The 24494-nt window shown below is 47.5% G+C and overlaps 1 protein-coding gene across 3 annotated transcripts in view; it reads right to left on the bottom strand.

Annotated features, from left to right (window-relative positions):
• WHRN (whirlin) overlaps positions 1–15802 on the bottom strand; it is an 87819-nt gene extending 72017 nt beyond the window's left edge. For all 3 annotated transcript variants that reach the window (XM_068552612.1, XM_068552613.1, XM_068552614.1), the window contains exon 1: positions 15145–15802. In XM_068552612.1, coding sequence (XP_068408713.1) covers positions 15145–15765 — 621 coding nt within the window. In that variant the 5' untranslated portion in view covers positions 15766–15802. The remainder of the gene's footprint in view (positions 1–15144) is intronic.
• Between the last annotated feature and the right edge of the window lie 8692 nt (positions 15803–24494).

The following is a 24494-nucleotide window of genomic DNA, read 5'->3' as shown; positions in this document are numbered from 1 at the left end:
ACGTGCCTCTTTCACGATATGCTTTTTAGGTTAAGTCACTCAGTTATTTTTGAAGTAGGAAGTAATATTAATTACAAATATATTAACAAATAAGTACATGGGATAGGTAGAGTTTAAAGACGGTGTTAAATCACACCAGTCACATAGAAGGTGTTCAGTAAAACAACTGCCAAGTGTATGAATGAATGCTGAAGGACATCTCAAGGATTAGACATCTTCTATATGCAGCTGGAAGCAGAGATATTTTTCACAGACACTTGGGCAGTAACTCTGTTTTCTCATCTTACCTCTCTTCTTCCACTTCCCAGAAATACTTTGCTGCTGCTGACTTTGGTCTAAGAATGCATGTCATTTACAAACAAAAGTCCAAACATTATCAGTCTATCTTCTTGTGGAATGTTGACATCAGCGGGCAGTAGTGTGGTAAGAATTAACGGTATCTCCAAGAAGGGCAGCTTAATTGCAGCGTACCTGACGTCTGTATGCCCATCAGGGGGCCAGGATCTGGGCAAAGCTGTGTCATGACATGGGCCATCAGTTCTGGCTCTTTGAGGCCACTTCACCTCCTTGAGCTGGTGCACCCCAGGGAAAATCAAGTGGACTGCAGAGCAGCTGTGTGAGCCCATCCAAGACCCCCTCCCAGAAATGCAGCTCCACATAAGGGTCAGGAAGCACCATGACAACATATGTATGAAGCAAAAATGAAAGGAGGAAGGTAATTAAACCACTGAGGAAATGTGAATACATAGAGATAAAGGCCAGGGGAGATGGCAGAGAAGTGATGACTAGTTAAGGAGGGTGGGAATATCTGCATCTTCTTTTCTCCTTTTCAGTTTTCTTAATGATGTTTACACTTGCCTTTAATTGGGGACTTACTAAGTAGATTTTCAAAAATCAACTGTGCATTCCCCTCATTCTCTTTTCTTTATGAGTTTGACATTCTCCAAAGGCTCAGTGTGAAGATGCAGAAGGAAACCTTTGCTCCAGTGCTGGGAATGCCAGGATCCCAGAGGCTGGAACGGGGACCTGAAATTTCAAAACCCCTGCTCTCCAGTATCTTTGCCCCTAAATGTCTTAGCGAACTAAGGCTGGGGGAAAAGGAAAAACATGAAGGATCAAAGAGAGGGAAAAAAATGTTGTCCTTGGCGATAATGCCATGAGAAATTTACAAGATAGTGACAGAGTGACCCTCCCTTTGCAAAACAATTCACAAGATGAGGACAGAGTGATTCCAGAAAGATATTGATTCCTTTTTAATGCAATTCTTCAATTATCCACTAAGCCTGGCTTTTAGTCTCTTATAATTTAAGTAAATTGCTTTACAATGTTCTTTTACATTTTGTCTCTATATTCTTTTCTTTTTTCCTTTAAGGAGGAACTAACAAGATTCTAGGAGTCATAAATATAGTCACCAGATGTGCCTCGATGGGTTTGCAATGGACTGCTTTGCTGTCTAGAATCAATGTCCATAGCGCATCCATCCATCAGGAAAATCAGTTTACATCAATATCATTTTCTCAGTGCACGAGTAGATACGTGGATGGGGAGCATTCTCCTTGCTGACTCTCCACATTCCCGTCCGTCATCACTTTCTGTGCATTCTCAGTTAACACGGGGATGGGCTTCCAATTTAATTCACCCTTAGACTGAAGAATCTGAATTCAAGGTGGATGAATCAACCACCTCCTAACAATCTACCCAGGAGATATGATAAAGAAAAAGGCTGATAGATTTGATGACATGGAGATGTCAAATTCTTGTGATTCAATGGGCAAAGAACACCAAAAAGTTATACACCAAATAAATGTTTTATATATGTATTATATATCTATATATGTATATATGATATATTCTATACACCATATATATGTATATACAGCTATACAAACAATAAACATGCAAAGCAGTTCAACTTCACTATTTAAATTATGCAAATCAGAGTAGGATACATTTTGTCGATCAGATTGTCAAAAATGGAAAAGAAATACAATATCCAGTGTTGGCAAGGCTGGGGAAAAATGAGGCGTCTCATACACTGCTAATGTTGGGAGGAGGGACTGTAATAAAAACAAACTCTTTCCCAAGAGCACTTTGGCAACATCTACCCAAGCCTTAAAAATCTGCCTATCCGGGCTTCCCTGGTGGCACAATGGTTAAGAATCCGCCTGCCAGTGCAGGGGACACAGGTTCATGCCCTGGTCCGGGAAGATCCCATGTGCCGTGGAGCAACTAAGCTCGTATGCCACAACTACTGAGCCTGCGCTCTAGGGCCCATGAGCCACAACTACTGAAGCCCACGTGCCTAGAGCCCGTGCTCTGCAACAAGAGAAGCCACCACAATGAGAAGCCCGCGCACCCCAACGAAGAGTAGCCCCCGCTCGCCGCAACTACAGAAAAGCCCAAGTGCAGCAACGAAGACCCAACGCAGCCAAAAATAAATAAATAAATAAAATAATTTTTAAAAAAAATCTGCCTATCCCCTGAGCCAATGCCACCTCTAGAGAGACAGTCCAAAGAATTATTAGAGATGTGCTTAAGGATTAATGTGCAAGGATGTTTAAAGCAGAAATATGGATTTTTTTTAAAAAAACAGTCCAACAAGGAGAAATTAGTTAAATAAACCATGTACCCCTTTGCTATGATATATTATGCAATCATTAAAAATCATTTTCGAGAAACATTTATCAAGGTGGGAAAATAGTCCTGATACATTGTCTGGTGAAAAAGGCAGGATCCATGACTACTACGTTCAGGGTGGCCGTTTTATAGAGGGTTCCCAGTGCAAATTTACACACATAGGCACACAGGGGACTGAACAGACAGGAATCAAATTGTCCACAGTGACTGTTTCTGGGTGGAGGGGATTATCAAGATCTGGGGGTTTTTTTCCTTTGTGTTTTTCTGGGGTCTCTAAGTTTTCTAAATTGAACCCATATCTCTTAGGTCATTCACACACACACACACACACATTTTATTTTATTTTTTTATTTTTTAAAGATTTATTTATTTTTATTGATTGATTGATTGATTGATTGCTATGTTGGGTCTTCGTTTCTGTGCTAGGGCTTTCTCTAGTTACGGCGAGCAGGGGCCACTCTTCATCGCGGTGCGCAGGCCTCTCACCATCGCGGCCTCTCCTGTTGCGGAGCACAGGCTGCAGACGCGCAGGCTCAGCAGCTGTGGCTCACGGGCCTAGTTGCTCCGCAGCATGTGGGATCTTCCCAGACCAGGGCTCGAACCCGTGTCCCCTGCATTGGTAGGTGGATTCTCAACCACTGCGCTACCAGGGAAGTCCCTAAAATAGGGATATTGATGGCATTGCAGGTAATGTATTGAAGCACTGGGCACATCTATTAATTTGAACATTGAATGATTACCCACTATGTTCACTCCACTGTGTTGGGTCTGTTTTCCTACCAGGTGATGTTCTACTTCGTATAAAATACGTAACACACAAGATGCTTACAAGCCTACAATACTGAGCACACTCATAAATATGGCCACGTGGAGGGTCCTCTGTGTGCCACCAGGAACTCTGCTCGGGCTTCACACACCGACTCTTCACACAGTCCCCGGGGAGAGGAAACCGAGCATCTGGGAGAGGAAGTGACCAGTCACCTGCACACAGATGGGAGGTCGCAAGACCCGATTTGAACCCAGCTCTTTCTGCCTCCAAAGCATTGCTCTTGGCCGCTGCTCTCGACAGCTTCTGAGAAGCGGGGTGTAAGCCACGGTGCTGGCCAGACCTGGGGTTCAGTAAATGTATGCTTCTTCCCCAATTTTTTCCATTTGGCAGGAAAAGCCATGAGGAACCAGACCACCCAGGCCACAGCCGCAGCCGCCCTGCCCCTTCCTGGGAAAGCTCTATGCATGTCATTGACTAAACCTTAGGCACAGAGGTGGCAGTGGGCACTCCTTGCCTCCTTTCCTTGTCCCCCTCTCTTATCTCTCTCACCATGTCCTGACCTTTGTCAGGATTTTATTTTGTGCGGTCTGTGGAAATTCCCTAACTAGATAACTGTGACCTCAACTCAACCCCCATTAGGATAAACCTGTAACTTACGAAATCATCTCACTGGATGGTGGAGGCTTGAATCTGTCTTGCTGTCTGCCATCTGGGCAGGATGAGGACAGAGTCTCCTCGGCCTTGTGTAAAAGACTGGTAGCCATTGCAGACTGGGTAAATCAAAGACCATTTTGTTCGGTTCATAGGAAACGTGAGGAATACAGGAGTCTGTTTGGGCTTTTAAAAATAAAATGTGTAAAATTGCTTGCCAATAACTTTGACTATTATTCCCATCACAATTTTATTGAAGAGGAATCTAAGAATCAGAGAGGTTAAGAAGCTTGTTCAAGGCCCTACAGTACAAAGTGGCAGAGCTGGGCTTCAAACCCAGAGCGTCTGGCTCTAGAGCCCAGGTTCAAGCACAGAAGGATGTTGCCTCTTTCCGGTGCTGGGGTGATGGATACATTCCCTCAAGTCAACAAAATCTGGGTTTAAATCCTGACTCTGCCACTTTCCATCTTTGTGACAACAGGCAAGTGACAAATTCTTTGTAGTTTTGCAAAATGAAGCAAATACACGGGGTACCTACCTGACAGGGCTGTCGTGATGTTTAAGTGAACTTATATATGCAAAGGTTATTATTGTCCGCAGAGCAACACAAGAAAACACTAGGAAGTATATACCCTGTGTCACAACAGAGTGAAGGAGGCCACTACCCGGAGGAAGGGGAGGGGAGAAGGGAAGGTTTCTCGCGGATGGGGCAGCTGCATGTGGGCGGCAGGGCTGCTGGGAGGATGCACTGGGGCCGCGGATGTCAACGGGTGGAGAGAAACAAAGCCGTGTTTCAGAGGAGGGCGTGCTGCTTGTCTGGCCAACTGTGAACTGCACTTGGGAACAGCCGGAGAAAAGGACTGGCTGTGGGTACAAAGGGATCGGATCATGGGCAGCCCGAACATCAGGGTGAGGGGCTCGGCCTCTGCCCCACGGGCTCCCAGCTCCGGTGCGAGGCACTAGGCAGGGCATGGCCGGATCAGACCCAAGTTTAGAAAGTTCACCCTGCTTCCAGGGTGCAGAATGGACTGGGTGGCAGGTGAGCAAGATGGGAGACAGACCGACAGCAAGGAGGCCTCTGAGGCCCGGCAGTGGCGATGGTGGGGGAGGAGTGGTTTGAGACCCGCTGGGGAGAGGTCAGCCCCAGAGAGTCTAACCCCGCCAGCGCCGGTGCGATCCCCAACGGGGACCATGCAGAAGAGGAGCAGGTCAAGTTACTAACTTGGGAAATGTCCACGATTTGCAGGTGAGTGGAGAGGTGCCATCAGAGGGTCAGAGATGAGCCAGGGCTTCCAGGGCAAATAAAGTTGTTGTTAATACTAGAGAAGAACTGAAACTATAAATAAAAATAAATAAATAAACTAAAGGGAGGACAGATCCTGTTCAGAGACCACAGTGCTAGGAGATGGGTGAAGAGACAGACATTTGGGGGAAGAGGGGAAGGAATCTGTGGGCGATCTGAACATCCTGACGTGCCCAGCAGACTTAAAAATCTCAGGATTTGGAAGGACTCTTGGAAGGGGGAGAGGGTTCAGGAGAGTTGGGGAAAATCTGGGAGAGGTCTGGGGAACCCAAGAAGAAAGAAGAGGGAGGCGGAAGAGAGATGAAGAAAAGCATAAAGGTCATGCTCGGTCCAGACACACCAAAGGACACCACACCCTCCATCTGGGGCCAGGAGGATGGAAATGGCAGAAGGAAAACCCCTCCCCAAGGACTTCTGAGTGAAGCTTCCCTGCCTACATGGGAGGTTAATTTCTGATAGCTGGACCACTTTTCTATTCTTTTCTTTTCTTAATCAGAAACCTCTTAATGAAGCCTAGAACACCATTGCAGAAGTGGTTCAAATAAATTACAGGGTTTTTTTTTAAAGTGCGGATGCCCATGTTGTCAAATCACCACTTTCACCTGCATTAATTGCTTAAGTGGGTTCTGGAAACAGCTAACTCCTCTGCCTCCTCGTCAGGGCCCCTGGGGCGCCCAACAGGGAAGGACGCTGGGGAACAAGGTTGGGCATGCAGCTGATCGGGGGACAAGGCTGTCACACGCTGGCCTCTGGGCCATGCATCTATCTTGCCTCCCGACATTTTTAAGGGAGGTCGGGGCATACAATTCCATTCAATCCCTGGGCTTGATTACTGCTGTAAAATGAAAATGCAGATGCCAACATCCAGATAGGAGCAATTACATTTTTAAAGAAACTCTGTCTATGTGGGAATATTGATTACATTTAGTAAATGACTGTGCAATTCAAATATCTACAATGGATCACGAAAGCCCCAAGTTCCAGAGTTTTCTTCCAAAATACATTTTTTCTTTGTTTTTCAACAGGCACAACGGAAAACTTTCAAAGCCAGGCAAATTCAGTCGATAGCATTTTTCATTTCAATCCTTTCAGTGGGACCTCTACATCCTTATTTCTCAAACTTTTGATGTGCAACGGCATCAGTGACCTGTTTGTAAGGACAGGGAACCAGGCTCACCAGTGCGGGAGTCTGAGTCACAGAGAGGCAAAGGGAGTTGCTCAAGGTCACAGCCAAGTACACTGTCAGATGAACCCAGGTCCATCTCCAAAAGTTACCTCTTGGGTACAGACCTCCCTTCCCTTGATTTTCCAATATATCAGCTGACCTTGCACATCTGGAATTGTGCTCCGAAACAGCTAAGGATGGGGACAGGCTCGATCCACCTTTCTGATCAAGTCTTTATGTGGATATAAATGGGGGTGGGATGGGGGGAAGGGGTGGAATCCAAAAGAAAGATGTGCTTCCCAAACCTCAGAGTGGTTAAGACTTGTCTGGGGGGGGGGCTTGTTAATTTGTGAATCACCACTTTTAAGGCCCCAACACCTGGGTGTCTGGAAACACACTTCTGATGTCACTTTACTGTGTTCTTCCCTGTAGCCTGCAGCTTAAAAGTACCGTAAAGAGGACAGCTTGGGACCTGTTTATGGGAGGCTGATCTATTTGCTTTGCATTCAAAGTTGAGAGGATGCTGATATTATGAAAACTCAGGTAGAAAGGAAAAATAACTATGAAACTGGCTGCCAGCTGAAGCAGTACCACAGCCAATTTAGCAGAAGGAACACAAATTCTCAAAGGGGAAAGGAGGCAAAGGGGCTAGGACTGGAAAAGAAGAAAAAAAACCATTTATGCATTCTCAGGTAAAGCAGCTTTGAAACATACATGTGATTAGTAGTAACTTGCCCTTCACCTGAAACGTTGAGATTTCTTGAAACCTGAAGTGTTTCTTTTTTTTTTTTTTTTAAATAATAAAAAGCCAAAAGATATAGAAGATATATCTCACCCGAAATTGGTTCATTGATTGCTTCAGAATGCATAAATGATTCTATTTTGGAATCTCAGACACAGTCAGGCTGTGGAAATAACCCACTGCTGGGAATGTGATTTTTAAATTGAAAGCAAAGTGACAAATGAAGTAACTGAAGGGGTCTCTTAGGGTCGATTTGGGCTGCAGACGTTGGAAAAAGCTATTGCCCAGGGCTTCCCTGGTGGCGCAGTGGTTAGGAATTGCCTGCCAATGCAGGGGACACGGGTTCGAGCCCTGGTCCGGGAAGATCCCACATGCCGCAGAGCAACTAAGCCCGTGCGCCACAAGTACTGAGCCTGTGCTCCAGAGCCTGCGAGCCACAACTACTGAGCCCACGTGCCACAACTACTGAAGCCCCTGCGCCTAGAGCCTGTGCTTCACAACAGAAGCCTGCGCACCACAACGAAGAGCAGCCCCTGCTCACCACAACTAGAGAAAGCCCTCACGCAGCAATGAAGACCCAACGCAGCCAAAAATAAAAAGTAAATAAAATAAATTTATTTTAAAAAAAAGAAAAAAAAAAAGCTATTGCCCACCGTCACAGACCACACTTTTTTTTAAGGTCTTTCACTTAAATGGTATTAGAGGGTTTCCTATTCAGTAGGTTTCATACCTATTAACTCATTTGATCCCTACAGCCGTCCTGGGAAGGAGGCAAGTGGGAGGTAGCTCTGCCCATTTCACAGTTCCGAAGCTGAGGTTCAGAGATGTCACGTGGTCTGGCCACAGCCACACAGCCAGCTTCCTGGTACAGCACACAGTAGAGCCTATGGCTTTCCTTGATTTTTCTATCCAGCACCCAGTACACTGCAGCCCACAGACTTTCTTAAGCAATCACACTCAAGAACCAAGGAATCCTGAAGTCACCAGCATTGTATTGGGAGTAAGATCATTCCATTCATTCAGCAAATATTTATTTATTAAAACACCTACTGTGTGCCAGGCACCGTGGAGGTGCTGGGGGTGTGTCAGTGAGTAATGCAGGTCAAATTTCAGTTCTCATGGAGCTTACTCAAAGTGGGGAAGGCAGATGATAAACAGTAAAATGTCCTTCTGGTAGTGACAAGTGTGCTGAAGGAAATTAAAGCGGGGTACAAGGATGGAGGAGTTGGGGGGTGGGGGCAATGCTGCTTTGGAGAGGGTGGCAGGGATGCAGAGGCATGCAGATGTCATGGCACTTAAAACACTCGGTGGGACTTCCCTGGTGGCGCAGTGGTTGGGAATCCGCCTGCCAACGCAGGGGACACGGGTTCAATCCCTGGTCCAGGAAGATCCCATATGCCGCGGAGCAACTAAGCCCGCGAGCCACAACTACTGAGCCCGTGCACCACAACTACTGAAGCTCGCGCGCCTAGAGCCCATGCTCCGCAACACGGGACGCCACCGCAATGAGAAGCCCCGGGACTGCAACGAAGAGGAGCCCCCGCTCGCTGCAACTAGAGAAAGCCCACGCGCAGCAGCGAAGACCCAATGCAGCCATAAATAAATAAATAAATAAATAAATTTTAAAAAACAAAAAACAACAGCACTTGGTGACCTGTGGCCATGGATGGATCCAAGTCCCCCTCATGACTCCCTGAGGGCACGGGCTCTATACTGGTCATCTCTGATTTCCAAGTACAAGCCACAGGCCTGGGTGTGGTAAGCGCTGCTTAGAGCACCAGCGGACAAACGGCTCTGCCTGATGACAGGCTGGACTAAAACATGCCACTTTCTCTCGACATGTAAGCATCAGACTCCCCACTGAGTAAAATGAAGCCTTTGGATAGTTTTTAAAAGGCCCCCTGAATGTCAGGCACAAAATGTGCCGTCTGCCTGCCTTCCAGCAGGGGGCTGGCATTGCCTTCCAGAAGGACAGGTACATAACCCTAGGGCTGGGTTCCAGGCGGGGAGGTAAGGCAAAAGGGCTACTTAACTCCTAATCCCAATGGTGACCCTGGGCTAGTCAATTTCACCTCCTTGGGCACGACCCTCCTGACCTCCCTGCCTTCCCTGGGCGGGGAGAAAGCACCCAGCATACAGTAGACACACACTAAGTCAGCCTCCTCTCTTCCCAGTAGTGTTCCGGAAAGCAAGGTTAAGACACAAGTGCACCGACCCCATGGTGCTGCCTCCTGCAGCTGATGCCCGAGTGCACGGGAAGCAAATGGAGAGGCTGATTCTTGCTCTTTGCGCCCTTTCCACCTGCCCTGCTGTAAAAGTAAAATGGAAATGTCTGCAGCACAGGAATCTTGAAAAGGTGGCCCCCGCCCTGGGGCGCAATTAGAAGTCTGTGTGAGCTCAACATTAACATCAGATTCTTGCTTGGGGGTTTTTAAAGAAAGAGAAAAAAGGAAGAAATAGAATCGGTTTTGAAAGACTTGTATTGCAGCCTGCAGCTACCTCTAGCCATGAAATGTCATTCCTTCTAATCAGGTTCTCTGGTCCTTGCTGGGCACTAGTCCGGGGTCCCTAAGCCGTGGAGACCAAACACTGCCCTTCCAGGTCATCCAAGAACCTTGCTGGAAAGCCAGTTGGAGCCTAATCCCCAGGAATGCCTGCTTTAGTGCAAAGCCCTTTGAAGGGTGGCGGGGGGATTATGACTCGGAGATGCACATGTGCGGCAAGCACGAGCCGACAGGCAGGCAAGGGGCTGCGTGCACTTGACAGGTGCGTACAGACTGGGTGTCTTGTGGCTGAAGGCAGGCGGAGGTGGGAAGCAGCACCGCGCACAAAATCCAGTTGGTCGGGGGTTAAAGGATCATACTTATCTTTGTAGCTCCATCTAAATGATGAATCTACGGCAGGTAATAAACAACTGGGTTTGTCGGGAGGGTGAGGGGGAAAAACAAGAGGCTAGCGTTGGAGTGATTCTACATCTCTTTCCCGTCCAGCTTAAAGTCAGGAGGCAGGAATCTTCTACTATAAAAATATCAATCCTGAAAAAAACAAATAAAGGCATTCTCTTCCACCCTAGAAAATGCTTCTTTGATTTGAACCGCAAATAACCAGTTGAAAGGCACCATCATTTTCTAAAACCTTGAGCCAAATAAATACACAAGACTAAATTAAAGAAATGCACCCTCTCAAGGTCCTGCCTCACGCTCTGGGCCCAGCAACCAAACATCTATTCAATAATGGTTTTATTAATAGTGAGCTTTCAACATGTCATTGCTGGCAGGACTCAGAGGACCCAAGTGTGAGTGCAGAGCCAGAGGAAAGCCTGTGTGTCCCCACGAACACATTACCCATGGTTTCCAAATTGGAAGGCAGGAATGAGACAGGGGAGGAGGAGCTGCATTTCAGACACAAAGCTGGAAGTGGTGATAATTTGTAATGGCTTCAGCCAACCATGTACAATGGGAAGATGACAAATGTGTCATTTAGAATGTGCCAGACCAAACACAATAACTTATATTAATACAGACAGATTCTTCCCAGGTTATTATGCAAAGGAAGGGAGGGTGTGATAACTCTAACTAAATGAAAGGGCCAGCCACTGTTTTAAACTTCTGTAACGTTTCAAATTCTAATATGCTCCTTGGATGCACCTGGGGGGATTCAGAGACTGTAATGAAGCCGTTTAATTTTTATCGAGATGAAACACACGCTCCCATACACACACATCCCGGCGGCACGTGGATACCCCGCATTCTGCTACCAGAAGAATCAGGGACTCAGAAAGCAAGTGCGTGAGTGAACTTGATTTTGAATGCTCCCAGGGTGGTGCTGGGCATGCCACAGTCCTGTTGTCGTTTTCTCATTTACTCTGGAATGGCACAAGGGTTAGTGTTCTTGGGTTGAGGGACAACAGTCAACTTCTCGTCAGCACAGTGTGTAAGCCATCAATTTCTTGATTTGGTAGGAGGCTACCCAAGAGTGCCAAGATTCTTGTCTCCCAATCGTTAGCCAACTTTCTTTACTCTGCGATAAACGAAATCAATTCCAAAAGAACAAGAAAACACCGGATTAGACATTCTAAACGCCTCTGTGTAGTACATACTGAGCAAATCACAGACTGCCTGGCTCATCCACCCTAGGACCCGTAGAGAGTCAGTGACTGGCCCAAGGTCACATAACAAATGTGCAGCAGAGTCCAATGCAACATCCCTGGCCTGTGGACTTCTTGGCCAATTTATCAAGCATTTTTGGCTGAAAATCTTTGAAAGATCTACTTTTTTATTATTATTAGCTTGGCTCCTGTTCGTTCAAGATACACTTTTAAAAAATCAAACGTTTCAACATAATTGCAAATAGTAAATGGCTTGCCTTATCCGCACCTGTCCCTGCTGATTTAGCAAATAGGCTTCAAGAGAGGGATGGGAGCCCCACCAGACAGAGGATAAAATCCTCACTGAACTTGCCCTAACAATGGATACTTGATTTGTCAGAAGAGAAGTGGAAGAACCCTTGTATACTCAATCTCCTCTGTTCACTGAGAGGAGGTGACCCTCTCTGATTCATCAACTCTTAAGGAATTTGATTCCTAAAATTTAATTTTCTTTATACACACACACACACATACACACACAATTAATCTCTCCTTTGAAAAGCTCAGAGGATCTTTCCCCACTTTCTACCTGCAGAGGAAAAATAAAGATTTCAAGATTGAAAACATATCTCCTCAATACCCAAAACATGGAAACAATCTAAGTGTCTACTGACAGATGAAGGGAGAAAGTAAAGGTGGCATACATTTATATACAATGGAATATTATTCAGCCATTTAAAAAAGGAAATCTTGCCATTTGTGACAACACAGATGAACCTGGAGGACGTTATACTAAGTAAAATAAGCCAGACACAGAAGGACAAATACTGTATGATCTCACTTATAAGGGGAATCTAAAAACACTGACCTCATGAAAGTAGAGAGTAGCATAGTGGTTGCCAGGGTTTGGGGGTGGGGGAAAGGGGAGATATTGGTAAAAATTCCAGTTATAAGATGAGTAGGTGCTAAGGATCTAATGCACAGCACGGTGACTACAGTTAATAATTCTGAACTGTATTCTTAAAATTTGCTAAGTGAGTACATCTTAAGTGTTCTTACCATGAAAATAAAGTAACTGTGAAGTGATGGATATGTGAATTAGCTTAATTGTGGTAATCATTTTGCGATATAAAGGTGTATCAAATATCCCATTGTATACCTTAAATACATACACTTTTTACTTGCCAGCTATACTTCAATAAAACTGTGGGAGGAAGCAAAAAATCAACAAATGAATAAAATAAAATTGAAGAAGAAGAAAAAAGAAAACACGTCTCCTACTAAATGCAACGTGATATCCTGGAACAGAAGAAGGACAGAAGCAGAAACACTGGTGCCATTTGAATAAAATCTGAAGTTAAAATCCCTGCACCGTAGCTTATAAAGAGGGGCTGGAAGGGCAGAAATCCCGGTTAAGGGCAGTTTGTACCTCGTAGAGAAGCCGGGGCCTCTTCGGGCTTTCAGTTAAGGGACTTAACACCTTTAATTTTGTGGAAATGTGTCAACAGCTGCAAGTGTTCTAAACTGTCCCTGAAACTCCCGCCTATCCTGCAAGCCCAGGCCCTCCTGAGGCCTCAGAGATGAGGTGCCGCCTCCTCCGTTTTAAATTCCATCCATGGAAAGTCCGTCCCCCTTTCTCCCTGGAGTTAAGGTGACACAAAGCAGCAGCACTCGTTTGCCTGTTGCTTCTGAAGGGTCCAAAGGGGTGTGTTCCAGGCTGGTTATGTGTCTGGCACTGGCCGGAAGGAAGAGGGTCACCCGAGACGCAAGTGTTCCCTCAGCCTGTTCAGGAAAAGTGACGGGGATAAGGAGCTGCCCGGATCGCACTGGCTCTCACCCATCCAAGGGCAGTTCTGCTCCTATCAACACCACCCCGCCCCCGGCCCCCCGCCCCCCCAGCAAGGGCAGTTCGGAAGCTTCAAAAGCTATTCCAAGAGAGTTCAGGTCTGACTCTGGAAGCAACAAGAGTAAACACACGAGCTAAGGCCTGGGGCTGCTCTGAGTCACCGGGTAGCAGCACCTTGGCGTAGTCGAGGGACGTTCAGGGAGAAGATGCAGAGCGCCATCAACGAGATGGGGGAGGGCGTATCGGAAACTCACAACTGAGCAGCTCAAGCCTTAGAGGTGCCGCAGAGTCTGGGGTGGGAACTGAAGGGAGGCTCAGTGTTTTGAAAGTCCATGTTACCTGAGGCCTTTCTCAAGTCTATCACCTTGTTTTGATTAAGCTACCTGAGTCCTTTTAAACTGCCACTAAAATTGAATCCACGTTTATAAATGACCATTTGGATCAAGTATCTTCCAAGTATAAATGGATCATCTGGGAACTCCAGACCTTTTAGGGTCAAAGGCTAATGGATTATTTCTTTATAAATAGGTGGAATGTCAGATAACAGGAAGAGATTGGCTGGGGGGAGGAGACAGACAGGAGGATGTCCTGAAACCCACAAGGAGCTTTGTCTGCTGCACCCCTGAACAATATAAACTCATCCGTCTTTTTTCAGAAGCAGTGAAGAAGTTTCTAAAATCCTCAGGGGCCTCCCTGAGGGGCAGACAGATCAGGAAGCAAATGAGGGAAGCCAAGGTCAGAGGATGGTCAGGCCCCAGGTGAACAGTCAGGAAGTGGGTTCAAGATGCACCTGGCCACAGGTCATTAACAGACACAGGAAGTAGCCCGGGGACCTCTGCTGCCTAAGCGTTCCCCAGCAGCCTGCAGGCCCTCCGCTGGAGTCCAAAACACCTGCATAGAGGGGACCCAAGGCAGGGGCGAGTGGTGGGGTGGTGAGAAGCTGGGTCACAGGCCGCCCCGATCCCCTGGTTAGCATTTTCCCTGCAGAAGCAGATTGTGTCACTGTTCCTTTTCCCCAGAACTCTTCACTTCTTGCACACAAAGGTGGTGCTGGTGGTGGTGGTGGGGTGTTTGTGTGTGTGTGTGTGTGTGTGTGTGTGTGTATACCCCTGCAAGGGATCCCTGAATCCACACATAAACCAAACGCTCTCCACCTCATACTCCAGTTGATCTGCAATAGCCCTGGCCACGAGATCAGCAAACATGTACATTCCTTTAAACAGCATGATTAAATCCCTAAGAGCTAGTTGTCAGGAGGTTATTTTTCTCAATTAACAGACACAAAAAGTACAACTACTCTCAAGGGAGTGGGGAATTTATTTTTGACATTCAGGCAGACGCCTCCTTCCCAACAACGTTAGAGACACTTACAGTCCAAGTGAGAACCAGAGGTTATGAGGGGGCAAGTGACGTGTCCCAAGATACATGGCCTGGTTCAATAAACAGCAGGGTCAGGCCAGAACTCTGTGGGTCACCAGACCAGACTCCTTGGACCACTCTGACACTAACAAAACTTTCTTTCAGGGGCAAAAGCCTAGAGAATAATGAGAATAACAACAGCGGAAGGGGAGGTCACCCACTGATAACTAACTATATGCCAAGCAGAGACCTTCTCTCTTTTAATGCTCATAAGAACCCATAGCCCCTTTCGCACTTTGTAATCACACATTTGCCTAAGTATTTGATAATGCCTGTCTCCCACGCACTAGCCTTTATGCCCCACGAAGGCAGGGTCCATGTCCGTTTTGCCCATCCCTATATCCCAAGTGCCTGCCATCTATTTGCTCAAAAAACTAGATGTTCCTGTTTTAAAGAAATACTTTTAAGAAAAATGGGACCCAGAAAGGTCAAGCGATTTGCCTAAGGACACACAGCATGGAGTTACTGCCAATATGAGGAGCTTCGCCACTCTGCCCCGTACTCATCCCCAAACCAGAGCCCTACCTTGACGGCCTCAGCGTGGGTCACCCGGGCCAGGGATCTGTCGTTGACACGCAGAATCTGGTCCCCGACTCGCAGCCCTTCCTTCTCGGCCAGAGAGCCTGGCTCCACCAGCGACACATAGATGCCCACGCCATGCTCCGAGCCCCCGCGGATGCTGAAGCCCAAGCCCTCGTGGGCCTTGGCGCGCCGCAGGCTCACTAGGCGCACCTCCCCGGGCCCCGCGCCGTCGGGGCCGCCCCAGCTGGGTTGCCTGTAGGAGGCGGTGGCGGGCAGGTAGAGACCCTCGGCAGTGTATTGGTCGAAGAGCAGCTGGTCGGAGCGCGGGATGACCAGCCGCAGCATGGGCAGCAGACGCCGCTTGACCGGGCTGTCCAGCAGCACGCGCAGGGTGCGCACCAGGTCGAAGACGTTGCGGCGCGCGTGGTAGGCGTTCAGACAGTGCGTGAACTGCTCCCGCTCCGCCTCGCTCAGCAGCGCCGTCAGCGCCTGGTGCAGCTGGCGCACGTTGGCAGACAGCAGTCGCAGCCCCGCGCCCCTGCCGCCGCCGCCCGCCCCGGCCGCGGAGCCCAAAGAGCCGGTGGAGGACGAGCTCACCGACAGGCCGTCCAGCTGCGCGTTCATGTCCCCGCCGAGGGCCGGGCGGACTCGGGGCGCGCGGTGGGGCAGCCGCTGCACTCGCTGGCACTGGCGCGACAGCTGGATCCCCGGGAGCGCGGAGATCGCAGCCGAAGTCCGGGTTTGGGAGCTGGGGGGACGCCGAGACAGGGGCTGGATCCGGGGAGACGCAGAGACGGCGGCTGGAGTCTGGGCTTGGGCTGGGCGGGGGGTGGGCACGGAAACAGTGCCTGAATCCTGGGGGTATCGCGGAGACCAGTGCTAGAGTCCCGGGCGCGCGAAGACGGAGGGGGTCGCGAAACTGGAGTCCTCGGGGCGCAGAGACGGAGGTTGGAGTCCAGAGGACGCGGAGACAGAGGCTGGAGTCCGGGCAAGGCGGAGACGGCGGCGGGGTCCCAAGGGACAAGGAGTTGGCGGCTGGAGCCCGGAGGTCGCGGCTACTGCGGCTGGAGCCCGGGGGGAAGCGGAGAGAGCAGCTACATTCTGGAGGGCACAGAGACGACGGGTGGCTGCAGTGGGGTGGGGGGTGCCCAGCAAAGCTGACCGCCCCGTCACACCATTCCCGGGGCTCCCCCAGCCGGGCCGCCCGTTCCTCTCGGGCTGGGGGGCCCCAAAGTCATAAGTTGGGGTGGGGGGCGCTCTAGTCCCAGAGCCCCCCGAATCGCAGCTGATGGAGCCGCACTGGCGTCCGGCAGGGGGTGCGGGGCATGTCCGGGGCAGCCCTGCGAGGCAGCAGCCCGGGTACCCCTGCGCCCCCCGAACCACCCGCGCGCAGACGGAGCCGCGCGCCCGCGAGCCGGGACTTTGATAACTGTTGAGCAGCCCGGGGCCGATCTTCCAGCGAGTTCCGACGCCGTCGCTCTAGCCAGCCCAGTCTTGGCCCCGCCCCCTTGCCCCTCCCCCTCTCCCGCCCCCTCCCTCCCCCCGCGGGCTCTTCAGGAAATGACGTCCGGCTTCGCGCCTGGCGGTTGCCTGGAGACGGGGTGAAACAGTCCAACCCCAGGGAAGAAAGGGGCGAAAGTGGGGGTAGGGGTGGGAGAATAATGCGAGTCCCCCCACTTCTCCAGCCGCGGGCCGGGGGGCTGGACCTCAAAAACTGCTTTTCCGCGATGGAAGCCTGTCCGTCAGGATCGATTTGGTGCAACTAGCCAGCTAGCTAATTCACAATGGCGGGGGGCGGGGAATAACCAACTTTTTGACCCTAAAATACTAAATGCTTCAGGCTCAGTTTTCACCTTGAAAGCTCGCGGTCCCTTTTTGCACACACTAACATTCAAGTTCATGTGTTTATGTGCACGATTGTTGGGCACCTACTGTGTGCAAGAAACCTATCTCTTCAAGCATATACTGGTGTCTGCAGGAGCCAACTCCAGTGCAGGGATAGATCAGACTGGACCCCTGCCCGATCTCCAGTAGGTGGGAAAAACGTTTTCACAAATATAAAGTGGACACAACACACACACATGCAGATAAAATAGAAAACTGGAGATATCAGAATAAGGTGGGTGGATTGTATCAATGTCAGGATCAGGGTTGTGATCTTGTCAACACTGGGGGAAACTGGGTGAAGGGTATATGGGATGTCTGTATTATTCCTTACAACTGCATGTGAATCTACAATTATCTCAAAATAAACATTTTTTAAAAATGTGTATGAAGTGAGTTGGGAAAAAAGTATTCTATGCCTTCCCATACCAAGACAAATGGGAAGATACTCCAAGGCTGGTTTAGAGACTCTCATCCCCATCACCCCCCAATACAATCTAAGGGAAGCCTGTGCTTTTATTCAGAGGTGACTTTCTAAGGAGCCCAGTAGTGACCCCAACACACACACACACACACATACACACACACCTACCTCGCACACATCCCCTCCAACCTGAATTGTCTCTCCTAATCTATCTTCTATAGAAAGACATATTTTCCCTACAAATATTCTGGAATTGCCATTCTAGAACCACCTGACTTCTATCTGGGAGAGGGAGAGATGGGGTGTCACCTGAAGGAGTAGGTTTGAGCTGGACCCAGAAGGATGGAGCATTCATTCATTCATTTACTTATTTGATCACTCTGCATTCACCATTTTCCAATCACCTATTCTGTCCTGGATCTTGTGCTGAGTGTTGGAGACCCCAATTAAAAAAATGAAATCTCTTACCTCAAGGAAGTTAGTCTAGCAGGGGAGAAAGACCACATAAATTAAGGTAAAAACCAGTATGATAAGTGTTGTAACGGCTGAGAGAGCCCAGGTTTATGGGAGGAGAAAATGGTAAGGACTTTATCAATCAAAGAGGTGACACAAGAATGAAGGGAATGGATGTTCTTTTTTGGACAATGGGGAAACATGGAGGGATTTTATACCCTGTTAGCTTAGTGCATTCCCAGAACTGAGGCTAGGAATTGAAGTTATATTATTCTCCCCAGATTGTCAATTCTCTTCTTCATTTCCCTAAAACAGAGCTTGATTAAATTAATGCCCAGTGAACATATTTGAGAGGGTGTCTTAAACAGCCAGTGTCTTGGACATCCATCTGACAGCTCTGTTACAGCAGTTAATGACGTGTATCTTTCCTTCTCCTTCTTAACTGCCATTGAAGCCTTGATGTAACTAGCCAAAGGTATTTAAGAAAAAAATCAATCTCCCTCACCCCCAAAATATATTAATGGCAAACCTCAAAATGCCACCAGGCAGGGCTTCATTGTATGCAGTTCAGGTTTTCTGCAAATGTATTTCATGCTAAGCTTTCACTTACTTTGTGTTCTAATTATAGTTATTGTGATTGGCTTGATAAATGCATCCCAAGAGCTAAGATCCCCATTCCTAACATTTTATTTCTGCGCAGAGGATATTTGCAAGACGGTATTTTGCTTTAGGCAGCAGAAACTACTGCTGAACACAGGTCTTAGTAGAAAAAGAAACACTTTCTTCTGCAAACATCAGAGACCATCTGGGATGCTGTGCTATTGTTTAATGTCATAGAGGCCAATTTGGGGGGCAGACAAGTGCAAGAACATGGAAAAAGAACTCATTGGGGTTTCTTCCAGCCATCTTGCATGACCTCCTTCGTATCAGTTTGCACTATGTACCGTTGGAGGCAAGGCAGTGTGTAACTGTGCTCAAACCTCAAGAATCCTATTTCATGTCTGAAGATGTGTTTGTCGTTCAGAAATAAGCTCTTGGAAACCCAAGATGCCTGCACTTCTGAGGGCTGCACTGCCTCCAGCCTTCAAGACCTGGAAGGAAACCCTGAGTACGTGAGCAGACCTGGCCTTGGTTGCATACTGCCCTCTTCAGAAGGAAAATAGAATTCTCCCGTGTCCGCTGCAGGCTTCCTGTGGCTGTCTTCATCAAAGCCACTTTTAATATAGTCCATTATTGTTACCCAGCTCTGGCAAATCAATGCCCTTCTCCTGTGGATATTCCTGGAAACTTGGACTGGAGCAGTTGAAAAGACAGAGGGAAGAAGAGTGAATTGTATTCAACTCAGAAGTGCTTTGTGTTGAACTGGATTTTTGGTTGTTTATTTCTCATGTGCTTGTTTTAACCAAGAGACAACATATTGAATTGCACTCTGGATATTGGGCAGAAAACCATTATTCCAACCTCAGAACATCCCTTTACTAGCTGAGAGACCCATGGCAAATGGCTTCCCTTCTCATCTGTAAAATGAAGCTTCTAAACCTTCCCTGTCTCTCCAGAGCACAGCTGTAAATACCACACCCTGTGCAGTAAGTGAAAGCACGACACAGCGCATAGGTTCGCCTAACGTTGTTAGTTTCTCCTCTTTTCTATGGAAATTTTTGAAATCCTTTTACTATTTCATAGTCATTTGGAGCTTCTCCCCTTCCCTCTTACCTACGGGAATGTATCCTTAGAAGACAATAGAGATTAATTTCATTTGAGATGCATTTCCCATGGGACATATAAAAAAATATAGCTAATGTTTATTGAGTGCCAGACACTGTTTTAAACATTTGTAAAAATTTTAACTCGCTCAGTCTCCCAATTATTCTGTAAAGAGAGATACTACCACCACCATCATCATCATTCTGGTAAAACAGACAGAAAACCGAGATGTAGGGACATTACTATCCCCAAGGTTACAGCGGTAGCTGATGAAAGAGTTGGGATTTGAACCCAGGCCATCTGGCTCCAGAGTTCTTACTCAGTCACTGTGCTGTGCAGCCTCTCAAGTGTTTGGTTTGAAGACGCTAAAAGGTACCCTATGCGAGCGGCATAAAGACCACATTTCTTGCAAGTTGGGCTGGGCATGTCAGAGGTTAAAAACGAGTCACACACTAATGGCTCCTGGTTGGTAAGCTGACATTCTATGATGGAGAGGATGAGCAGGGGGTTAATAAAAAGATATCACTGAGAGAGATGCAGATGAAGAGGATTGGGGGACCCCCAGGGCTCTCAGGCTGGACAAAGGAGGAGGACACTCAAAGCCATCTGGTGTAGGGTGTCCTATAGGGAGCCCCTCCCAGCTCTGGGATCCCTAAAGAAAGAAGGTTAGCCACTGGAGTTATCACTTCTGCTCCAGTACCACAGCCTATCTCTTCCCTGCAATATCAGTGGGGACGGTATCAGCAGAGAAAAGGAACGCATTCGCCTCTATGACTAGTAGATAATGCAGACAGTATTGGTGGAAGTGCAGGGAGATAAGAGAGGGGCGAGAAAAAGAGAAAGCACAAAAACATCAGGAGAAGAAGAGAGATACAGGTATTTATCTTAGCCTGGGTATAATCTCCAAAGAGTCTGTCTCATGGTAATGGAGAATCATGTGGTGTTTGTGCTAGAAAGGCGTTAGAGCACAGAGTTGATCTCCAGGTTCAAATCCCATCTCTGATATTTGTTACCTGTGTGACCTTGGGCAAGTCATGGAGGGCTTTTGCACGTGAGTGCCCTTACCTGTAAAATGGGGACAGTGGCACTGCCATTAGTGTTATAATATTGATTGAACTCAGGTATGCAAAGTGCTTATCACCCTGCCTGGCATGTACCAAGCACTTCCACAAGGCTTGGCATCTGTCTCGGTCAAAGCTCTTACTGCATGGGAGGCTCTCAAGAACAGGACCATAGCTCCTTTACCTCTGTGTTGGGTGCTCGGCTCCAGGACAAGCACATAGTAAGTGCTCAGTAATTACTGTTGAATGCATCCTTAGTTCTCTTCCTCTCCCACCCTTGGTTACGGATAGGACCGTCAAGGCTGGAGAAGGTCATTGTCTGGTCCACAGTCCCAGTGGCAGCTAGAGGTGTCTATCCCAGGCTTTCTGATTTGTAGCTAAAAGGAAAATTTACTGAATGCTTCCAAAGAGCTAAGCCCTTTACAGGTGTTATTTCTTTTTAATCCTCACAACAGATCCTGTGAAACGGATATTATTATTATCCCCACTTAACAGATGAGGAAACTGAGTGTCTAGGCTATGAAGTAGTTTCCCCAAAGTCTGTGTTGTTAACCACCCACCATGCTTGCCCGCTACATGTTCTCACTGTACCTTGTATTAAGACAGATGAGATGGCAGCTGACTTCTCTCACACAGCTTTGGGGAAACAGCAAACTCTGATGGCAATAATAAATGGCAGGGAGCTGATCTGTGGGCTGGAAAGAGGCAGAGCAGTGGAAGTGACTTTATCAGGAGTGCTTGTGTAATCCGATTGCTACGAAGTCTGGAAGGGCTTCTTTAATCAGAGGATTATATATTAGTTACACAGGGACACTCACTCCACACATCAGCTTGGTTCAGATTAGAGAAGCCCCCAGCAAATACATCCTTACCATGCACACATCCACGTGGTTAACTGGGGCATCCATTCATGCCTTCACTCTGTCCATTCACTCATCATTCAAATTTTCCTTAGCTCCTCCTCTGTTCTGCCAGGCAGCTGTTCTGGGGATCCAGTAAGGACAAGACCACCATGGTTCCTGCCCTCCTGGAGCTGTCATGTTGTGTGCATCAAACGTACTAACGGGTGGCTGGTGGGGAGCGTGATGAGCCCTGGTGTGAGGGTCCCAGACAAGGCTCCCCAGCTGGCATCCCCTTCTCTGAGCCTTCTTTCAGCATCACAGCAAAGGATCAGTACTGCAGACAGACTCGCTTAAATAATTCCAGCTTATACAACCCTAGAGGAATCGCGTCACCTCTCCGAGCCTCAGTTTCTTCATTTATTAAAAAAAAAAGAGCTATAGAAAGGGCTATAAAAAAAAAGAAATAGTTGGAAGGCTAGTGAAAATAATGCATGTAAAGCAGGTAGCACAGTGCCTGGGACCAGGGGAGGTCCGGTCTGCTCTAAGAATTGCTTTGAGAAAATAACTCCTTAGCTTGCCTTGCCTGTATTGATCCTGTAAAACTTTTTGTTTTTTAATAGTCAGGTGCTTTAAATTTCTGGTTAATTGCCTCATTTCCTCACTGCTCCTCGAGCAGACTTTTTGTTTTGTGTGTTTCTATTTTTAACTTCAGTCTTCTGGGATTCTGAAAAAGAATGCTGTCCTTGGGATCCTCTGTATATTCTTGGCCAAATCCTTTCTCTCCATGCCTCAGTCTTGCCATCTGTACAATGAGGGGCTTGGGAGGCAGGGATCGGCAGGCTTTTCTAGCTCTAAGAATTAAGTGTTTGTTTCTAGGGCAGAAGAGGAGAAGGGGAGGAGAAGACAAGGACGAGGGGGAGGCACGAAGAGTTTTCTGGGGGTTCTGAGCAGATTTAGGTTTAGAATTCTGTCTCTGGCTCCGCGGCAGAATGATGACTCTTCCTCTGACTGGTTTGAGGCTCCTAATGTCTCTTTGCCTCCAGGTTTCAAATAGCAGCTAACGGTCCTAGCTGCCTTTCAGCAGGTTTTGTGATTTTTGCCTTTGACTTTGACCATCCTCAAAGACACTTGGCAGACATTGTTATTACATTTACACGCCCCAGTGTGCCCAACTGCTTGGCAAATTGTGTCAAAGAATCTATAACTGTTACAGAAGAATGCTCGCTCTCTGCATTCTTCTTTATTCCTTGGAAATTTGGTATTCTTATTGACCTTCTATGAAGGTAACAGTACATGGAGTTCTAATATCCTAGAATTATAGTGATTTTTTTTTTAAATCAAGTGGAGCCTTAAATCATACTCATTCATTCATTCAACAAACATGTATCAGGTGCCTACTATGTGCCAGGCACCATGTGGGGCTGAAAGAGCTGAACTCTAGTCCTTGTTTTCATGGCTCCCATCTACTTGGGAATAATATATAAAGAATAATACTGGCTATGTGTTGTAATAGAATGTATTAGTTATCTATTGCTGTGTAACAAATTATAACAAAGTTGGGAGCTTAAACAATGCACATTTATTATCTCATAGTTTCCATGGGTCAGGAGTCTGGGGATCGTCTATCTGGTTCCTCGGCTCAGTATCTCAAAAGACTGCAATCAAGGTGTTGGCAGGGCTGTGTTCTCATTCGAAGGCTTGATTAGGGAAGGATCCGCTTTCAAACTCATTCAGTTGATGGCAGAGTTTATCTTTTATGACAGTGTCATGGAAGGCCCCACCGTTTTGCTGACTGTTGGCTAGGGGCTGCTCTCTGACTCTAGATGCCACTCACAGTTTTTCGCCATATGGCCCACACATGGCAGCTGACATCTTCGAAGCTAGCAAGGGAGCCTCTCTCTCTCCAGCCGACTAAGATGGAGTCTTCTGTAATATAAGGCAATCTTAGGAGTGCCATCCCTTCATCTTTGTCATAAAAGGTAACCTAATCACCCTATCACTTTTCATATACTATTGGTTAGAAGCAAGTCACTGATTCTGCCCACACTGACGGTGAGGGGATTATAAAAGGGTGTAACTCATTCTGGGGGTCACCTTAGGGTGTGTCCGTCACATAGAAAATGGACAAAGTGTAACAAGTGCCCAGAGGAGGAAGCCCTGATTCTTCCAGGTGAAGTCAAGAAGGCCTCCTGAAAGAGGGGACATTTGAAGGGTAACCCTGGGAGGGTGAGTAAGGGGTCACCAGGTAGACATGCGGGGAAGGACACTCTAGGAGGAAGCAACAGCATGAACAAAGACACCGAGGCAGGAAAGAGTGCAAATTGTTCAGGGAACTGCAAGGAAGTTCTGCATAGTTGGATTCAGCAAGCATGTGGCCAGAGATTTGGCTGGAGAAGGGGGTGGGCAGAGGCAAATCATGATGGACATGGAATGCTGAGCTCGGCGATTTCGACAGTATCCTCAAAGCAACAGAGAGACATCAATTTGCCAGTGTGGATTCCGATTCTTCCTAGAGGAGCATCTGGCACCTCCTCTAACATCTCTCGAAGATTTATACACTTTTTCATAAAGAATCCTCAGTGAGGGTGGCACTCTTTCAAGGGTATGGTAGACACTAGAGCTTGCTAAAAGTATGTCTGCACCTTCACGGCGTACCAAACCATAGACTGTTTATATTGGAAGGGACTTTCAAAATTCATGCAGGCCAGTGACTGCCTTTTCTCCTCATGTCAATCTGATGCAGCAATGTGTGGCAGGCAGCAGAGTCAGACTGAGCGAGGTTCAAATCCTGGTTCTGCCACTCACCTGCTGGTAAGACCTTGAGCAAGTGAGTAACCTCTCTGGTCTGTTTCCTCATCCATGAAATGCAGATAGTAAAGAGTGCAATGAGGATCCAATGTAATTGTATATGCCAGGCACTCATCTGGCATACAGTATGTGTATTAGTTTGTTAGGGCTACCATAACAGAGTTCCATAGACTGAGC

Source organism: Eschrichtius robustus, chromosome 10 (genome assembly GCF_028021215.1).
Source record: "Eschrichtius robustus isolate mEscRob2 chromosome 10, mEscRob2.pri, whole genome shotgun sequence".
Taxonomy (NCBI): Eukaryota; Metazoa; Chordata; class Mammalia; order Artiodactyla; family Eschrichtiidae; genus Eschrichtius; species Eschrichtius robustus.
This window is presented reverse-complemented; position numbering and strand designations above follow the sequence as displayed.